At 40.0% G+C, this 19,587-nt stretch overlaps 1 protein-coding gene across 1 annotated transcript in view; it reads left to right on the top strand.

The window, feature by feature from the left end:
• Positions 1–19,587, top strand: part of LOC110982287 (stalled ribosome sensor GCN1-like) — a 95,944-nt gene that overhangs the window by 24,863 nt on the left and 51,494 nt on the right. Inside the window, exons 6-14 of the mRNA XM_087140672.1 lie at positions 969–1,077; positions 3,826–3,900; positions 4,350–4,478; positions 5,058–5,210; positions 6,130–6,303; positions 9,380–9,532; positions 10,427–10,519; positions 11,031–11,106; positions 14,643–14,802. Coding sequence (XP_086996798.1) covers positions 969–1,077; positions 3,826–3,900; positions 4,350–4,478; positions 5,058–5,210; positions 6,130–6,303; positions 9,380–9,532; positions 10,427–10,519; positions 11,031–11,106; positions 14,643–14,802 — 1,122 coding nt within the window. The remainder of the gene's footprint in view (positions 1–968; positions 1,078–3,825; positions 3,901–4,349; positions 4,479–5,057; positions 5,211–6,129; positions 6,304–9,379; positions 9,533–10,426; positions 10,520–11,030; positions 11,107–14,642; positions 14,803–19,587) is intronic.

The following is a 19,587-nucleotide window of genomic DNA, read 5'->3' as shown; positions in this document are numbered from 1 at the left end:
AAGCTGTGCATTCAACATCCGGGTCATCCCTATTGCATATGACATGTGCATACATTTTAGACTTGAAATCAAGCCACTAATGGCCAGGAGTTTTTCAAACCCCTTAGCAGACGCATACCGTTGTAAGGTTGTGTGCTTAGGGTATACTAGCGCAACCCACCTCTGCATGACATCAAGTCTGTGGACGGTATTTGGGCCTACATGCAGACAGGCGGGTGCGTGTCTGCAATTTTGTGATCACTTGTACTATTTACTGGTGTCCCAGAGGACAGCCAATCAAGGCGCCCTCACAATGCAGTTTCGTCAATTTTCAAAGAACCTGACTTTCCAAGGTAAAGAGCGCTGTTACCAGAATCATGTCACATGCTTACTTTGGTTCCCGGGGCCTAACATAGCGAGCGTTATATCCCGAAAACGTTATAAAAAGTAGCACTATAACCACAAAAAAATTGTACACAGGGAGTGATTGTGCAGTTGAGGAAATGAAAAAAGAACTTGATATCAGCAAGAGCATTGCATCAGGGAGCATTATAGCAGGGAGTGCTATAGCAGGAATCTGGTGCATTTCATTTTATTATGGGACTCGGATTGACATCCTCATGAATGCAGACATTGTGCAAGTAAAACAACAGTTTTTACATGTTTTAATTTCTGTTATTGAAGTCTTGTGACTCATTGGGTTGAGTTATTTGTACATGTGTATTAATGTTTTGTCCCTGACTTAGGTGTTGGACATCTGTAAGATAGACTTGAATGGTTAAAATCAATGACCTAGGTAAGGTCATGGTTGCTATTATTGGATATTTGACATTTTCTGCCAGTAATGATCAGAGGAAAATAAGGTTCAAGTTGAAGTACATGTAGTTGTTTCAAAATGTTCAGTTGATCAGCACACGTCAATGAAACAATGTAATCTTGTCAATTAACCAATGATTTGTAATGATTTTATTTTCATTTTTCTATGACAGCATGTAAGCAAGTGGTTGTTGTGTCAGGTAACCCATCAGCAATTCCAAGAGGTAGTTTTACCTGCAGTGCAGAAGGCAACGCTGAGGAGCCCAGAGAAAGTACTCCAAGGTATCCTCCAAACTATGCCTAGACTAATCTCATGAGCACAGGTAGAAAACCAATACTGAAGCAGCCCCATGCTCACTCTCATTTTGAGGTGTTGGTGCACTTTGGCAATTTTGAGTCAGAGGACAATTATTTGAGCACAAGTCAAGCTTTTGTCATACGGCTGTTTGAACATACAGTTGGCTCTTTTTATTTCAATCGGGTAGGACAACATTTGGGTATAGTAAATACACATCTTTGGGTCCCTTGCAATGATGTGAACACTCGCATGGGGAGGAAATCTTTCACAACAAAGTCACACTTTACAATATTCTTGTTCAACAAAAGGTTTCTGTGATCCTGATGCACCCAAATCCTGGATCACAGCTCTTTTGTAATTAAAATTAGAATTAGTCATTAATAATTATTTCCAGAAGCAATTGTTTCATCTTGCTGATTCAGAATCTACTTATATGAAAATGTTAATTGTGCACAGTTGCTAATTGGCCACTGCAGTGCACTGTGGTTACCAGCTACAATCAGTCATCAAAATGCACTGCACCAGTGATGTACCAGTATGTACATGTCGCCATCCACACTATGTACACGTCACCAAAGGGAAATCATTTGAGAGTAACAATGATCAGTTTTATAATGGGCTTTTCCAACTTTACACTTCTGGAAAAATAAAGTCATTAACCCCAACGCTCCTCAAAAAAAAATACCACATCCCCTTCCCGATTCAGAGACATGGAGTCTAAAAAACCCAAAATAATCCCCAAACCAGGGCCCTATTCTGAACAAAACAAAATTAAGTTGGGTTCATCCACATCCAGTGGTCAACTATCAAGATCTTTGGTGTTTTTATATATTTGTGCATACATATACATTATATTTTTGTCAGATAACATTAGGTTTATTATTACAAAATTCACAATGTATTTGATAAACATTACCCCTGAAACCATATAAATGACTTTGGACATAGCCACACAATATGACCTATACAGGCAGTGAGCTACATGTAACAATAGAGTACCATTGCATTGCACTCCATTTGTAGCAAATTTTGGATGCAACAAACATTTTCACTGGGTCTAGGGAATGTCGTAGTAAGCAGAGTTGACTGTATGCTGAACATCCTGTCAGCCGTTCTGGATCCCCCACAAAATATAATAGTGCAGATGCAAGCAAAAACAAAAAAGTCCAACTTGGATACCGTGTTTTTCAGTAAAAGGGAGTATGGGAATGCAGTTACTTAAAAACTGACTAACACTGCAGCACTACTGTAGACTAACACTGCAGCACTACTGTAGACTAACACTGCAGCACTACTGTAGACTAACACTGCAGCACTACTGTAGACTAACACTGCAGCACTACTGTAGACTAACACTGCAGCACTACTGTAGACTAACACTGCAGCACTACTGTAGACTAACACTGCAGCACTACTGTAGACTAACACTGCAGCACTACTGTAGACTAACACTGCAGCACTACTGTAGACTAACACTGCAGCACTACTGTAGACTAACACTGCAGCACTACTGTAGACTAACACTGCAGCACTACTGTAGACTAACACTGCAGCACTACTGTAGTATCACCTCATGAAGGACTTCTAATTGTGAATGCTAGATTGGACTAAACTCTCTTTGGCATTTGGTTGGTATGCCCCCCCAAAAAAATATGTGGAGTTCTGCGTCCAGTTTCCTGATAGACCCTAAATTTGTTAGAAAACTAATTTAATAAGTTTTTGAAATAAGTCCTCTTGTCTTTTCTGTCTTCACAAACACCTCTGAACAATGCTTTTTACATTAAAATGCTTGTATATATATATTTTCCTACTTACATTTGCAACTTTTGAAAAGAAACTTCTGTTTCTTTCATGAGTTTCCTGCCACGGTGGTGAAAACACGTGCACAGCAATCCTCAGTGCATTGAAACAATCTTGCATTAGTTCCTGCTGTGCCGTGCCCATGCAAAAGAAGGCGCGATGGAAATGCAGCAATCAGTTAAGCATCCCAATCAAAGTTGCATTGTCACACAACACCTTGCATACATGCAACTATGGCTGCATGTCAAAAAAATCAACATTGATGTTGCAAGAAGATTTCTGCAAGTTAATTCACAGAGCTTGTTCTCATCTATGTATGTATTTTCTGTGTTGATGAATTTTATTGAGGTTGTATTGCTCATACTTGAAGTTTACACTGCAATATACAGACATTCTTGGCCAGTTTGCCATTGCGATTACCTGACTAGCTTTGTGCATAGGGGTGTGAATTGTCCATAGTTCTTAAAAATGTATATTTTTATGTTGATTAAGGCAAGTTTTTATCACTTTTCTGTGGCAGTTTTTGGTAGCTTTCATCCCCATTCATGTCATTCTGTCTGCTCAAAAAATTGAACCCCCTAAATAATTTCTGACCAACTTTATTTTTGAGAGGTCTGTAATCGGGAGCAGAACTGTTTTGTTTGCTTGTTTTGGCCTAATACTGAAGCTTTTGACTTTATCGCACAGTTTTCAAAATTTGCTCATCTGCCCCGGGGATACACAATTTTTCACATCAAATTTGTTTTGTGGAGTTTTAGAGATTAACATTGCAATATTCCCCCTGTATAAATTCATGATAAGAATTTGGATTTGGGGAGTGACTTAAGTGAATGATTCCAAGGTTGGTGTGTACACATTGACTGACAAGGTATTGAAGAAGGAATATGTATTTAGGAGATAATATTTTTTGTCCAATCTGTTTTCACATACAGCGGTTGGCTACCTATTCAGTGGAGTATCTTTAGACTTAAGTCAGTATGCTCAGGACCTAGGCAAGAACATCGCAAGTAAGTTGGCATTGTTAGGCTAAATTGTTCAACACATCATTTTTGTTGTTCTTGTAGGTTCAAACGTGAAAGAACTATTAAACAAAATGTTTTTCTGTGTATTATCAATTAAGTGAGTTGACAGAATCTTCTTTTGTCGTCAGGTCAATTCTATTTTGGCATACAAGTTATAACAGTTTTTTGCTTTGTGTGACTGTATCATTGTTTCTCAGAGCTTTAATCAACTTGAAGGAGACATTTCTAAAAATTTATTATTTCAAGCCAAGTTAGACTTGCATTCTTTATGCATCCTTGAATGCATTGAACAGTTTCCCTGAATACCTGCAGCTAATCACTGATGTAAGTTTATGACATATGAACAGAAATGGCAATAATTTGCCATAATTTGCTTCCAAGGTGATTGTATTGTTCAGCATCTGTGTATGGAAATGTGTTTGTTTTCTTCTCAGCCCATTTACGTGCAAAGGAGGATATGATGAGGGAAGAGGCAGCTCTTGGGGTCAAGCATCTTGCTATGCAGTGCAGTGATGGAGATGCTATACAGCAACTGGCTTCTCTTTTCTTTGCTGTTCTGAATGGTACAGTAGGCATCATTTGAGGAAACAGAATGCTGCACTTGTCTGAACAAAACTGATTTAAATGTAAAATGTCTAGTTTTATACACTCATTGTTGACTTTGATAGAATTTGTCAAGTCAATCCTTATGCAAGTTAAGATGCAGGCAAACGTCCAGTGTGGCAAAGAAAAAGATTGTCATACAGCAATATGAAATCAGAGATGTACTGTGGTACTCATAGCAAAAACTGAAGGACTTCGTGTTTTGTTTGGTCAAAGTCATCATTACCATCAGCCTGTCTGTCAACGAATAGTTGCTTTCCAGACCAGGGTTCTTCAGCCATCTCTATCAGCAGTCCTGGAAGAATAAACCTAGTGTTTACATTTAGACTTTATATTTTAATGATCACAAACTATCTGCACTATGAACTTTTGCATTTGTGCAAGGAATGACACCTTATTTATTTAGTGAAATATAAAGATATTACTAGTTTGCAATATATGCATAGTGTAACATTGTTCTGTGATATGCTAAAGAAATTTGTACTCGTAAGATATAGTTTTTAAAAAACTTTTAATTGAATTGATTTGCATGACGTCAGGTTCGGAGGGTAAACTGACCATTGTTACACAACGTATGAGCATGCTGTCAGGTATTGGCAATCTCAGTTACAATGGAGTCATGGGAAATAGCTCAGTCCAGTCATTGGCTTCCACTGTAATAGAGCAGTTCATTGGTCCCTTGCAACAAGAAGGTAAGTCACTCTGTTCTGGCTTTTCCAATGAGGCGTTTGTGGTCATTGAATGATTGTTTCCACTTTAATTTGATAGTCTTGTCACAGACTTGTACTGGTAGTTGCAGCCTCTAAGAATGTTCAGAAGTTTTAAGACATTTAAAAGCTAGCACAGAAGTCAACATTAGAGGGCACTTACTGTAGCTTGTTAGTTCAGTTTTTCAGAAAGGCACTTTCCTGAATAAGCTGTACACGTTCATCTCCTAAAGTAAATGCATGCTTAATTGTAACACTGAAAAGCCCCACCCAGAATTTACATAAATAAAATATAAAACATATATTATGCATGTGCATAGTTCTCTGAAAGTCAAGAAGTGTTGTTTGTGACTTCAGTTTGTAAGAGCACACTCTATTCACAGCTGTAAGCATTCACCTATGTGGAATTAGTCAGGAATATTCTGTACAGATTATGAAGTTCGCTAGTAATTCTTGAGAAATACATGTATTTCCCACAGGATAATACTTATGTCTGTTTTGTAGATTGATACGTAGAAGAAAAGGGTAACAAATGATTTTTGTACACATACGTAAATTTAAAAAATTGATATCCAATAGAAGGCAAACTTAATGTAAACCCAGATGTGAAATATACACAGACTTGTTTTACTTTTTTATTTCTGCTCATCTAGCGGAGCATTTAGGGCCAATTATAGGGTGAAGTGGCAATGAATAAGACAATGAAGAAATGTTCAGTGTCAGAGGTTGGAGAAACCCCGACTAAATATTCTAGGAAAAAACTGACTGACACAGTCATAACTTTAAAGCAAAGGTTCACAAGCAAGTTATAATTGCTAAAAGCATTTCATGAATGTGCTTTTGACCACATTAACTGAGTGCGTACCATGTGTTCAACCAGCTAATTTTGCCTTGACACTCACAGTTCATGAGGCTACCTTGGTTCATACCCTGTCCATGATGTCTTTATGGTGTGCCAAGTTCACCAGTAAGGTACCCCAGAAGCTCATTGATTGGTTCCAGAAAGGCATGGCTCTCAAGCAGTCTTCGTCAGCTGTTAGGAATGGATATATCCAGTGCATGCTGGCAGCTTTCAAAGGTTTGTGGCACAATGGTAAACAAGTTGATTAAAAGTTGTTCATAAAGCATTGCTCTTTTAACCTATGTTTTCTTGTTAGGGCAACCCAACTCTATCCCAATCCCCACTGCACATAGGAGCACTCTTTGTTCTGAAAGTAAAACTGGGACACAAACCTCTTGCAAAGTAAGAATAGCTAGGCTATGTAGTCATGAGTCTGTTTAATATAGATTTTTCCAGGTCAAATATCCACTATTAGGTGGAATATCAAATTACGTATTTCAAATGTCATTAGGCCAACCAAAAAGTATGTTAGGTAGCTATTGTGTGGAAGACTCTAGAAGTTATGCACAGTATGCCATACCAGTAGATTCCCAACGTTGACAAGCAACGACTTTATGATGCCTATATAACATTTCATTTAAAAAAAATTTTGGAATTATTTTTGAAATGGACAGTAATTACCTCATCTGGAAGGCATTTCAAAGACTAATGTAAAGAAAAGAAATAGGCCTTTAATAGCAATTAGTTTTAAAAATATCTACCATGATTTTCAGGTGAAAGTATCATCTCAAATCATGATCATTTCAAACATCCACTCTTTTGAAATCACTATGTAACGTTTGATTTCCCTTTTTTTTTACTGTGTGGATATTTGACCCACCCAGTGGACATTGATCCTATTTGTGTATTGTGATACCTAGTGGACATCTGAATGACCTATTTGGACTCCACATCATATTCTTGACATATGATCTGTCTACGTTGATTACTGTACAAGTGTGAATATTTTGACCTAAAAAACCTATATAAAGTAGGACCCAGGTGTTGGTTTTGAGGGATTAGATAGTAAAGGTTTTACATCCCAAATAGTTCAGAAACATTGAGAGATTCTAAAAGTTATTCAATTTTTGTCATTCAGCAATTAGTCTTCCAAATGTGACCTCTTAAGGCAAAACGAGGAACGTTCCCCAAAACCTTAATCTGAGTAATTAGCGTTCAAAGTCAGACATACGTAAAAAATCGGTTCAAAATCGAATTTCAGTTTTTCACATTTTTGAGTAGCTTAACTATCGAAGATTTCCCCTAGCTGTGTCAAATGTGTCGGAAAGAACAAAAAAGGCGTATAAAATGAGGATTTCTGAAGTGATTCTGAGTCGGTATTGATTAAACAATCATCGTGATTACTTTTCATACACCGAAATTGGCCAATATTCCACAATGCTTTTCGTACATTATGCTCCATGTGTATGTGCCAAGTCTGGTACTGTTGGAAAAAGCAGAGCCTTGTCTCTCTATTTATAGCACTGACCTCACAGTTGAAAGGTCAACCAGCCTGCACCAAGCGTAAAACTGAAGTAAAAAAATTGGTCTTCCTTCCTCTGAGAAACTGTGTCTCATTCGTTGAGGCCGGCTACGTCATCAAAATAATAGTCATCTGATTGGACAACAGAAAGCGCACGGTTGAAACTTCACTTGGATACGTGGCATAAATAAATGTATACAGAAAGGTGCTTTCTGATTGGGCCCCTTTTATGCAAATTTGTTGATGTACATTGAATCGTTTTATGCAAATAGTTGACGTATGTTTTGCTTGGCCAATGAGCATGTATATGGAACGCGTCGTAAATCTAATGCTGTGCGTGTGTACAAGTACATGCATGAACTGTACATGTGTACAGTGTACAGCGTATATGGTGCACTGTGCTAGCGACGTGTGCTGTGTGTGGCAGCAGGACGAGCAGTTGCAACACATAAAAGGCTTGCATTTCAAATCGCCATAGCAATGGCATAGTTCCCTAGAACCAACGGCTCTGAAATCACCAGGTAGGAAATATTTGGGCCCGAATATCATTTCCTGAAAGTTTGAAACCTACATCTTTCTTAACTGAAGAAAATTTTAGGGCAATAATGTTTACTTGAGCATTCAAAGAAAATCCAAGTCTCGTGTTCCATCAAGTGTTTCGTCGTAAAATTCACAATTCGATTTCTCATTATTTTCGAAAGATACTGGTATCAAACTTTCAGGATATCACATTTAACTCATGATTTCATCTGAGCTAAAAAATTATTGTCCCCAGGTGACCACAAATGTGCCATGAGAATTGATAGTACACATACTTTTAAACAGCCCGTGCAATGTACATTGTAGACAATTGGTGGCATGGTCTGTTACCCTTTTTTCGAAGGCGGTTTTCTCGAAAACTAAATTCGGCTCTCCTGATGACTCACGTTGTCTTTCTTGCTTCATATTTTCTGACACGAGTGGCACAGGGAAATAAATTTGGTATCATTGTAAAGCTTAATAAATGCTCTTCATTTACCTGCCTATATCTAAAAAATTGGATTTGGAGATCAATCCTCAAAATGCCACGATAGGTCACAAATATGTATTAAGTGAACATGAAGTGTCTTGATGGTAACAGTGATCGGCTTTGACATATAGGGCAGGATTGATGCAATTACCCATTTGAAATAAAAGAGGCTGCATAATCCAGAAATTAAAGAAGTAACCAAAAGAGTGTTGTTCTCCTCCATTAATCCTGTTGCAGCAGGTTACAAGACCAATTTCTTGAATCGATTGGTGAAATTACAACATGTCCTATTTGAAAAATTTCACAGACATGGGCTGCTGTGAAACACACTGCTGATTTCAGAAAGCTCAGTATGTGCTTATGATATGGAATGAATCCTAAAATGACATTGCTAGGTAGAAAGTATTGTGCATGCACACAGTCAAGTATTTGGGTCACAGAATAGGGCTACCCCAGACATCCAGCTTCCAACTGTTAATTTCTGTATTCTGAAATCAACATGTGAATCACAAAATCCATGTTTCTTGTTCAGCTGGTTTCTTCCCTTAGATTTCTCTCTCCCTGACTTTTTGTGATTGAGGCATGATTATGAAATATTTCCAGCTATAACATCACTTCAACTTAGTGCCAGTGTTAGCAATTTTGCTGAACACAATTCAGTGCAATCTTCAACTACAGTGTAAAAGACAGATTAAAATCCATCCTACATGTACATTCCCCCTAGATAAGCTTCATTGAACAGCAAATGAAGGAATAGTTTGTTGGCTCTTCTTGGTGCCTAGGTGACACTGTGCTTGAGGGGCTTGGACTCCTACCCTTGCTCAAGCAATCCTTGGAGCGTGCTCAGACACAGTCTAACCTTGTGAACATAGTAACAGAAGGGCTTTCAGCTGCTAATCTCATGGTATCCATGTACAGTGCAGATACTGAAGCAGGTAATTATGTAGATAAGCATAAGCACTACAAGTGATTTAGCAGTATAAATACATCATTGACACAATTATTGTAATTGCTAAAACTTACAGTCTTATGGTTACTGTTTCAAACTTATATAGCAGGTTTTGCCCTTACCCAACGTATATAGTAATGCTGTATGCTCAAGTGCTTGACCGAGAGCTTGCGAAAAAAGTCATAAGCTTACTCGGGAGGGACTCGAACCCACGACCTCCTGCTTACTAGTGCAGACGTCGAGTGTTTAAGACCCCAACGCAAAAAAATACATCTTGAAAATGTTTCAAACTTGTTTGAAAATTACCTTCCTGCTCTCGTTTATTTGCTGAGAGTAGTAATTTGCCTGCAGAGAAGGGTTTTCTGTCAAAATGTCATACTGTATGATGCAAATATATTGTACTGATTTCAAACTAATTTTTCTTGAGGGGGAAAATTTGTAAGCTTTTAAAACTATGGCTTATGAAATCATAAAGCTTCTCAGCAAGGGGTCTTATTTTGAGGGTTGATTCACACTTGGTACAAACACAAATGGAAATTGTGATGTTAGGTAAATGTGTTTGTGCTATGAATTGAAAATAGTAAATTTCAATTCAAACAAATTTTGCTGCTTTTGTCTTATGACGTCAGATTTGCTTCACTGTTGCATCCATGCAGTATGAGCCAGCCTGAAAAAAAGTCAATAGTGGATTCTGGACAAGCTTGACCAATAGTTTTGACCTAGGGTTCCATATCAACCACCCAAGAAGTTTTCTTGTAACAGTTGAAAAGTTTATTTGTAGCTTACATGGCAGAAATGGCCCTGAAGTAATCGTGAACTTTGATGCAGTGGTCAGGAATCTTTAGGAAATCCCTTGACATCTTGTGTTTTGTTGCTTCAGAGTCCAAGCTGGCCTGGGTGTTTGGGGTAGTGTCTGATCCTGAAAAACAACTCTTTGTATCAGAGAAATTTCTCTCCTCGGCATCAGAGGAAGGTAGGTTATTGTATACTGAAAGATCCTCCAATATGAATTGGTTAATAACGATACTGCTTGCACATGTCAAAGGGCCAAATTGTATTGATAATTCCCCAAACCATAAACTGTGGTGACTGTGCGACTTCAGTACAGAGTGTCATTCAGGAATTATGCACCTGGAGAAATTTTAAATGGGCTCTGTAGATATCTATTTGAGAAGATTGTGTTAACGCAAACAGTGTCCTATTTCACATTCAGCATCTTCAATTGAGATCATCATTGGTTTACAGTTGCCTTGTGAACATTATTCATCCTTAAATTAGAGATAGACATGGCAATTATATTTTGATTTATAATTATAGTTCCAGATTTGTAGTTTAAAAATGTATCTTTGCTCTAAAGTGTTCAAATTACAGCATAGTCAGAATACATGTGTAGTTGTGGTTGTAGAATTTTGGCACTTATGACTGGATTTTATCCAACTAAGACAAAAGTTGTAACTTTCATGTGATATTTGGTTTGCTACCAGCCTTGCAGACATTACTTCATCTCACTGAGAAACTGCTGATAGACCATGCAGACAAACTGAAATCAGGAAGTGAAAGGTAAGAGAAAAAATGTTCTTACATGAAGTCATTGCAGCTGGCAAGATTCTATTGTTTGCAAGTTATCTTGGAATTTTGCATTGTCAGCAGTAAATGGAATGTGTCCTTTATTTAATTTGTTCAATTGAAGTATGAAATTTCTAGAAGTGTATAGTCCAGTAATTCAAGTCCCTTTGAAATCAGTGTAAAATCGTCACTGTTCAGGGCCCGATATCATGCGTACCAACATCCCTGAGGTATCTGAAACACACGTTAAATTATTGTATGGTCCCTAATCTTTCAATTTTTTTTTCAATTTTCTGTGGGTTAACCGATTACATTTTGAGTTATCCCCTCAAAACAAAATTACCCCCCCAAAATGATTTTTCCGAAGTCTGCTTGCAGCCATTTTTCATGTTTTAACCCTCAACTTTCTTGGGCATTTGGCACCATTTTTCAATCGTATTTTGTAGCCATTCTGCTCTCAGATGAAAGCCCAAAGACCCAGGGAGTTGATCCTGGCAAAGACTTACACAATCTTACCATCTGGGGGGCTATGCAATCTCCTTTTTCAAAAGATACTGGGGGGGGGTGCACTTTTAATGCTAATGAGCTGGCCAGAAATTCTCACTTGAATTAGTGGACTGCACCCAGGAAAGAATAGTAGCTTCTGTTAGAAAATCACAAATTTTGTTGTGGATCATATATAGCGGCTACCAAAAACTGATAGGTACTTGTAGTCATGGCTTTTGATACCAGTACCTCCTTGTAAGGCATGGATTATGCAAGTTGGATTGAGCAAGCAATTTGACGGAGAACATGTTCTTGTATCATATTCTCATTTTCGGGGCTTGTCAACCAATAGTCTACATATTCTGCATTAACTTACTAGCGTATTGATTTTGACACATTAAATCATTATTCCTGAAAACATACAAGCATGTGGTCTTTGGTCTTCATAACCATTCTTTGTTGCACCACGTGCATAATCATCTGCCAACTAGAGGAGATATCTTACCATTCGGACACTGAGCTTGCCAGAAGTAACTGGATGGTGTCCGTATAGCAGTAAGGCCATGTATTTCATGTCCAGTGACTCCGGGTCAGTGTTGTATCCGAGACCTTGATGTCCAAGACCGAGACCAAGGCATACGAGACCAAGACTGAGACTTACTCCTTCAAGACCAGGACTTCGAGACCGAGACTTTTGCAGGTTGAGACCTAGACCAACCATAAACCAATGTTTAGATTTTACCAAGGTAGGGACAAACATATGGCAGTACAATTAAGTATAAAAGAAATAAAATGAAAACATTAGCATAAACACACACATCAACTGGTCAAATATTTGTTAAAGAATGTCTCAGTTCTTTTATCAGTGATACTGCTCTACTTTTACCCTGGTCTGGTAATTTTCAACCCGAGTGTCCCAAAAGATATGATACGAACTTTAAAACAAATATCCTTAATGTTACCGAGTGGTTAAATTTTACCGAAGAGAGGGGTGGTGATGCAGAGTAAAGAAATTTCAAAAACTACCAATTTACGAAAATAGACTGCTGATTTAATTAAAATTGAAAATTAGAACAATTACATGTACATTGAATTATTAATTGAGATTAATCCAAGTTACGTTAACCCCGTTTAATGTTGGTGCAGTCAAAGGACGGTCAAATCCAATTTGGCCCAACCTGGCATATATTTCTGTTGGCTGGCCACCATGCACAAACTACCCAACCCTAACCACCTGACTGGCCAAGATTTATCAAACAGAAAGTAGGCCAGTGGGAAGGCACCATAAAATCATACAAATGGGTGGCTAAACACTGAAGGTTTAAACCAGACACTTGACGGGCAAAAATGACTGCTCAAAATATTGTACCAGATGACATTTGCATAGGAGGGTTAAGCAAAAAAAGACCTTAAGAAACCCCCAAAACACCCACAGAAATAAATGAGTCAATATGATGATAAACCATCTGTAAGTTAAAATGAAAATACATTTGTATAAGTGAACCAGCACCATATATATTAGAAGTACATGTACAGTTATGTGCATATACTGGATTCATTTACATTTTAGGCATAAAATATGCAGCCCTGCCACAGCATATGTTTTGAATTTATGGTTTACATTTCTTTTTTTTTATCAACATGCACTAATCAATTTGATAAGGAATTCAATGTTTCACAACCACCAGTAATATTGTTGAGAATACAAACTACCAAAATTAACTTACTCAAGATGTTATGGAAGGGCTACATGTACATCAAATACCAGGTGGTGTAGGATGACCTACACATGTACATGTACGATAGTGCTAGGTCCATAGGAGGACTAGGTCGGTCACTGTAAATCAGAATTAAACATTATAAGTTAAGGATGTTGACTAAATATGATCAACCACTCATTTTTATTGAGATGTACAATGTTCAAAAATATTGATATCTCTGAACAATATGCAAAGATGCTTGCAAGAAACTACCTCAAGCAAATTAGAGTTCAACAGGACATAGTTCCATAATGTGCCTACAAAAGCGCAAAATGCAGATCTAAATGTATACAATGTATAATCAAACAGTTATTAAAGGAAAATTATAAAGTGCTCACTCACTATGTGTCCACTTTCACCATACCATACTGCTGAGTTTCAAACTCAAATTTTACAATATTGGGACTACACCCGAACTAGGCTAGCGCACAACATAAGTTAGGAGCACTATCAATATCAATGTGTGAACTTCACACGGAGATGTGTATTCCACACTAATGCAATGCAGTGTGCAGCAAAGACTAAAATACTAAAAATACTAAAAAACAAATATTCAAAAAAGATGCACCGTAACGAAACTACTAAAACAGCACTTACCACATACAAGACGGAAGGAAATCACTTTCACACTTGCACACAATTCATAGCTTGCGCACACACACACAGACTAGTTCCCGTCCTGGCCTTACGTTCAGCTGGAGACTACGTAGCGAACGGGAACCAGTGTAGTGTGCGAATTCCGCTACTCACAACCTCATCTCCAGGGTGTCAAGCAGCATGGCTACTCTAGATTGAAAATAAAGTAACAACTTGGAACAAGGTTGCATCATGCTGCATTGACTAGTCTTCATTCCAGCATCGATTTCATTGTTTTTTGTAAAACATCTGAACATTACTCTGTTGTATTTATATCAGTAGTTGAAGATTTGACTCAAGCGGAGGTAATTTTGCCTTTTGCAACCACGTGCATGCGTGGTAGGTAGATGCGCATTTCGTTATTGACTGGTCTCGAGGGGGAGACCTGAGACTATGGCATCCAAGACCAAGACCGAGACCAGCGCTTTCGAGACCAAGACCGGCCCTCCCAAGACCAGGACTTTGACAGGGCGAGACCAAGACCAAAAAAAGTCTCAAGACAGTCTCGAGACTGAGACCAGGTCTTGAGATCTGCAGCACTGCTTCGGATAGAATTTGGCATCAGCCTACAAAAGTTGACATCACCTTGACCTAGTATTCAAGACATTGTTATATCTAATACTCTTAAGTATTCCTCTTGTCCTCAAGGTTGTACCACCAAGCTGTGGTTACCACCCTCCTATACCCATCTTGGACGCTGAGAAAAAGTGGCCAGCTTGTTGCCAAGAAGTTAGTCATGAGTGGCAGTGGTCTATCTGTGGCTAGGTCATTGCTTCAGGAACTGCGGGCGGCAATGGTAACACAAAAGGTAGAAATGTATTCACATTTGATAAATGAAAAGTTGAAGACACATGAATGCTGTTTGTTTGTTGGGGTGTTTGTTTGTTTGTTTGTTTGTTTGTTTGTTGGTTGGTTGTTTGTCGGGGTGTTGGGTTGAAATTGTATTGTCATTAACCACTTGCTGCCGGGTGCTTTTTTTTAACCGTTATATGCGCTGCCGGGCTCTTTTTTCATATTTTCGTTTTTCAAAAATCTTCAAAAATTCATATCTTTTTTTTCTGAACGCCTAAACCCCATAAAATGGTTGTCCCGTGGCGAGTCTAGCCCTCACAAGCAACCTCCATTGACCCTTTGGTTTTGCGGCCACGCCACCCGCTCTGTGTAGAGCCCCCATTGTGTGCGTTACATAAGGGCTCGTTTGTTCCGGGCCTTGGCCCAGTGCGTTGCTATGCTGCCGTGTTGCTATGCAGAGCGATTGACGGTCAAGACCTCAGCGTGTATTATGCGGTGAGTGAATGGGAAGCTGTGCACGTGCACTGGGCTTTGTCAACTGTTCAGTGAGTGTGGGCAATGACGGACAAATGAATTCATGCTGTAAAAAAGGGGTCTAAAAGTGTGTCTTTTTCGTGGCGCTGCTGCGTGTAACTTTCACTATTTTTGAAGCTATTGGGGTTATTTTCTGTTATATATTTTCCCATCTACCAAACTTATATCCCCCCCCCAAACCACTCTCATATTTTATCTCCCAACTTGTTCATTTTCCCTCCCATAGTGTAAGGTATTTCCCTTCCCAAACTTTATTTCCCAAACCATTTCAAGTAAAATTTAGAAACCAATAAAATAAAGTACACATAGAAATACACACAGACAAATATTTGGAGAGAACTTCTTTTTCTCTTATTTTCTTGTCATTTCTCTTGTGTTTTCTTTTCTCATTGAAGTAGTCAAACTCATAAAAGTAGTAAAATAAATTTCAACTCTTTCTCATCGAATAAAAATCAAACACCGGTGCAAGGAATAAAAAGTACTTTCCAGAAACTTTGTCTTTTTTGTCATTTTTTTCAAAGGTTGAAACTATGACCACCTAGTAAAACCATTACAAGGAAATGTGCCACTTTTTCAAGAGATGAAAATACTACATCCTCAAAGCAGTACGTTCCAGAAACTTTGTCTTTTTTGTCATTTTTTTCAAAGGTTGAAACTATGACCACCTAGTAAAACCATTACAAGGAAATGTGCCACTTTTTCAAGAGATGAAAATACTACATCCTCAAAGCAGTACGTTCCAGAAACTTTGTCTTTTTTGTCATTTTTTTCAAAGGTTGAAACTATGACCACCTAGTAAAACCATTACAAGGAAATGTGCCACTTTTTCAAGAGATGAAAATACTACATCCTCAAAGCAGTACGTTCCAGAAACTTTGTCTTTTTTGTCATTTTTTTCAAAGGTTGAAAACATGACCACCTAGTAAAACCATCACAAGGAAATGTGCCACTTTTTCAAGAGATGAAAATACTACATCCTCAAAGCAGTACGTTCCAGAAACTTTGTCTTTTTTGTCATTTTTTTCAAAGGTTGAAAACATGACCACCTAGTAAAACCATTACAAGGAAATGTGCCACTTTTTCAAGAGATGAAAATACTACATCCTCAAAGCAGTACGTTCCAGAAACTTTGTCTTTTTTGTCATTTTTTTCAAAGGTTGAAAACGACCACCTAGTAAAACCATTACAAGGAAATGTGCCACTTTTTCAAGAGATGAAAATACTACATCCTCAAAGCAGTACGTTCCAGAAACTTTGTCTTTTTTGTCATTTTTTTCAAAGGTTGAAAACATGACCACCTAGTAAAACCATTACAAGGAAATGTGCCACTTTTTCAAGAGATGAAAATACTACATCCTCAAAGCAGTACGTTCCAGAAACTTTGTCTTTTTTGTCATTTTTTTCAAAGGTTGAAACTATGACCACCTAGTAAAACCACCAGAAATGACATATTGTTTTCTACTAGATAAGTGGGGCATCAAGTCAAAACACATGAAAAACGCAAAATATAATGTCAATGAAAATGTCCATGAAAATAAATGTTCAAAGTGTCAATTAGTGGACAGTGTGGTACTCCTTGAAGCAGGGGGCGACGCAGAGGGGCTGGTGGCACGTGTCGCACTCGAAGTGCGTCTTCTTTCGCAGACCACGGGAAGCGCAGAGGACACACCGCCGGTAGCGGAAGTCGCCATAGCTGGTCCTCTCGAAGTCCACGGGGAAGTGTCGGCCAACAAAGCGGGAGTTGCTGACTGGTGGAGTATCATGCTGAGGGCGGTACTCGGGCAAGGGCTCGTCGAACAGCAGCTCACGGACAAGACCCAAGCGGTAGTCGAGGAAGGAGAGGCGGTGACCAACGGCCAGGTACACGGCGTAGGTGTTCACCAGCGTCAAGTCGAGCAGGTAGAAGAAGAGCTTCTTGTACCACTTGAGGGACTTACGAGTTGCTCGATGATTTGCCGCTATTTGGTCGCTCTTGTCAACGCCCCCCATCAGGGCGTTGTACTCGATGACACAGGTCGGTTTCTGCTTTTCCTGCCCTGTCCTGTCTTGCTTGCTGGTGCCACGGATGTCTGCCATATGCATGGTGGAGAGCATACGGATGTTGCGCTTGTCTCGCCACACCATGGCCAGGAGAGAACCGCTGACACCCAGGTCGGCCGACCGGGACGCTGTTTCGCCCCGCTTCAGCTTGACGAACTGCAGGTCTTTCAGCATCCCTTTTCTGTTCCCCATGACGGTGCCGACGACGTTGAACTTCTGGTTGTGAAGTCGTGGAAACAAATCGGGACTGCTGAAGGCCCGGTCGAGGGCAAGGTTGTAGCCCTTACCACTTAGGTCGTTCACCAGGTCCATCACCACTTGTGTAGTTGCTGGGAGGTCTCCTCTACTTTGGCCGGTGTAGATTTTGAAGTTGTAGCAGTACCCAGCGGCACTCCCGGTGCTCTGGCACAACTTGTACATCTTGATGCCGAAGCGGGCCCTCTTTCTGGGGTTGTAGGTAGCGAAGCGGAGACGCCCGTAAAACTTCAGCAGGGAGTCGTCGACGGAAATGTCCCGTTGAGGAACATAGACAGTGGCAAACTTCTGAGCAAGATGGTCGACGACTGGCCGCACTTTGAAGAGGCGGTCGGTGCAGTCATCTGGCATGCCGGTGTTATCGTTGAAGTGCAGGGACTGTAGGATGGCAAGGAAGCGATCTCGGGGCATGACGGACAGGAATAGGCTCATCTTCAGTAGTGGGTCGGTGGACCAGAAGCTATGAAGGGTGGGGTGCTTCACAATGCCCGTCATTATGCAAAGGCCCAGAAAGGCCTTCAGTTCTCTAATGTTCAGATCAGTCCATGATCGCATGTGCGCCGATGTCGTAGCGGGCCTCTGCACGGCATACCGGTTGCTCTCTTGCACTATCTTGTTGTAGAGAACGTCGTCAAAAAACAGTTCAAAGGCTTCACTGCAGGTCGAGCTGCGATGCAGGCGGGGGTCGACGGCACCACCATTACCGGTGAAGCCGTACTTCAGCGGTGTACTGTCTTCATCTGTCCACTGGAACGGTGCGGCACTGCTGCTGGTCGACGCGGCGGTCTGTGTACGGGACTGTCTCTTGCGCTTGGCATATACCGCCAAGGGTACATCACTGTCAATTTCTGTACTTGAGCAGGTGACGGCGGTGATGAAAAAGACGAAGAAACTTCATCTGAACTGAGATAAAACTCGCTTTCGCTGGAAGAACTGGACTCTCCGGATATAACTTCAGCCATTTTGTCTGTACTCTAAATAACACGATACCCAATATGAACACACGCGAACACTGCAAGGCGTTTTTATTCTCAAGCAGCGAGGGCCGTGCCCTGTCAGTCAACGTGGCAAGGGCCAGCAGCGCCCGGGCCGGGTCATTCATGGGGCGCAGGTGCATAATGAGCCCGCACAGCCCGCGCTTTGTCTTCGGTGCAGTGCAGCGATAATCCCCTGCGAACGCCCGGCCGCGCGAACAAATGCGCTCTGCTAAACAATACACGGATTACCTTCGCTAATTGCAGCGCTCTGCGCTGAAAGAATACAGGGATTGATTGGCAGGGCCCAGCAGCTCTCAGGAGCTCGTACTTTTATTCAAGGCTTTGATAAGTTCGGTCACCCCGGCTATAAAAGAAGTTCGGTCACCCCGGCTATAAAAGAAGTTCGGTCACCCCGGCTATAAAAAAGTCACAATTCACCGGCCAATGATGGCCTAAACTTTTTAACTGACAGCCCCAAACTTTTTTAGGAAACGCCCAGCAACTTTTTTTTTTTATAGTAAAGTTCCGATCTCGGAGTCCCCGGCCCCAAATATAAGGCCTATGGCTCCGTTACCGGAGCCCCCGGCACGAAGTGGTTAATCAGCCTCTAATTCATCATTTATATACACATGTAACATGGTTTAAGGGTAGATAGTATAAAAATATTGAGTGGCTAATATTGGAATAGAAGGAATATTATCACTTAGTAAAATCGGGACTTTTTCACTTGGTGAATCCGATTTCTCAATTTAAAAGCCACTTAGTATCTGTTTTATATAACTGACACACAGATCCTTGTCATTTTATTCATGTCTGAAATGGGCATGAACGTTGGTACATTTGTCATGCCTGTTGACATCACCGCCATGATTGTGTCTTTTTCAAGCAACACAGATCATGCCTTACCTTCTCCCCAGGTTTTGGTCTGCAGCGCTCTATTGTTCAAGATTAGTGAGAGTCAACTATTCAAAAGCCATGAGAACAAGGATGATCGT

The sequence above is a fragment of the Acanthaster planci genome, linkage group LG09, assembly GCF_054643075.1.
Source record: "Acanthaster planci isolate LZ-2023a linkage group LG09, COTS_SCS, whole genome shotgun sequence".
Taxonomy (NCBI): domain Eukaryota; kingdom Metazoa; phylum Echinodermata; class Asteroidea; order Valvatida; family Acanthasteridae; genus Acanthaster; species Acanthaster planci.
This window is presented reverse-complemented; position numbering and strand designations above follow the sequence as displayed.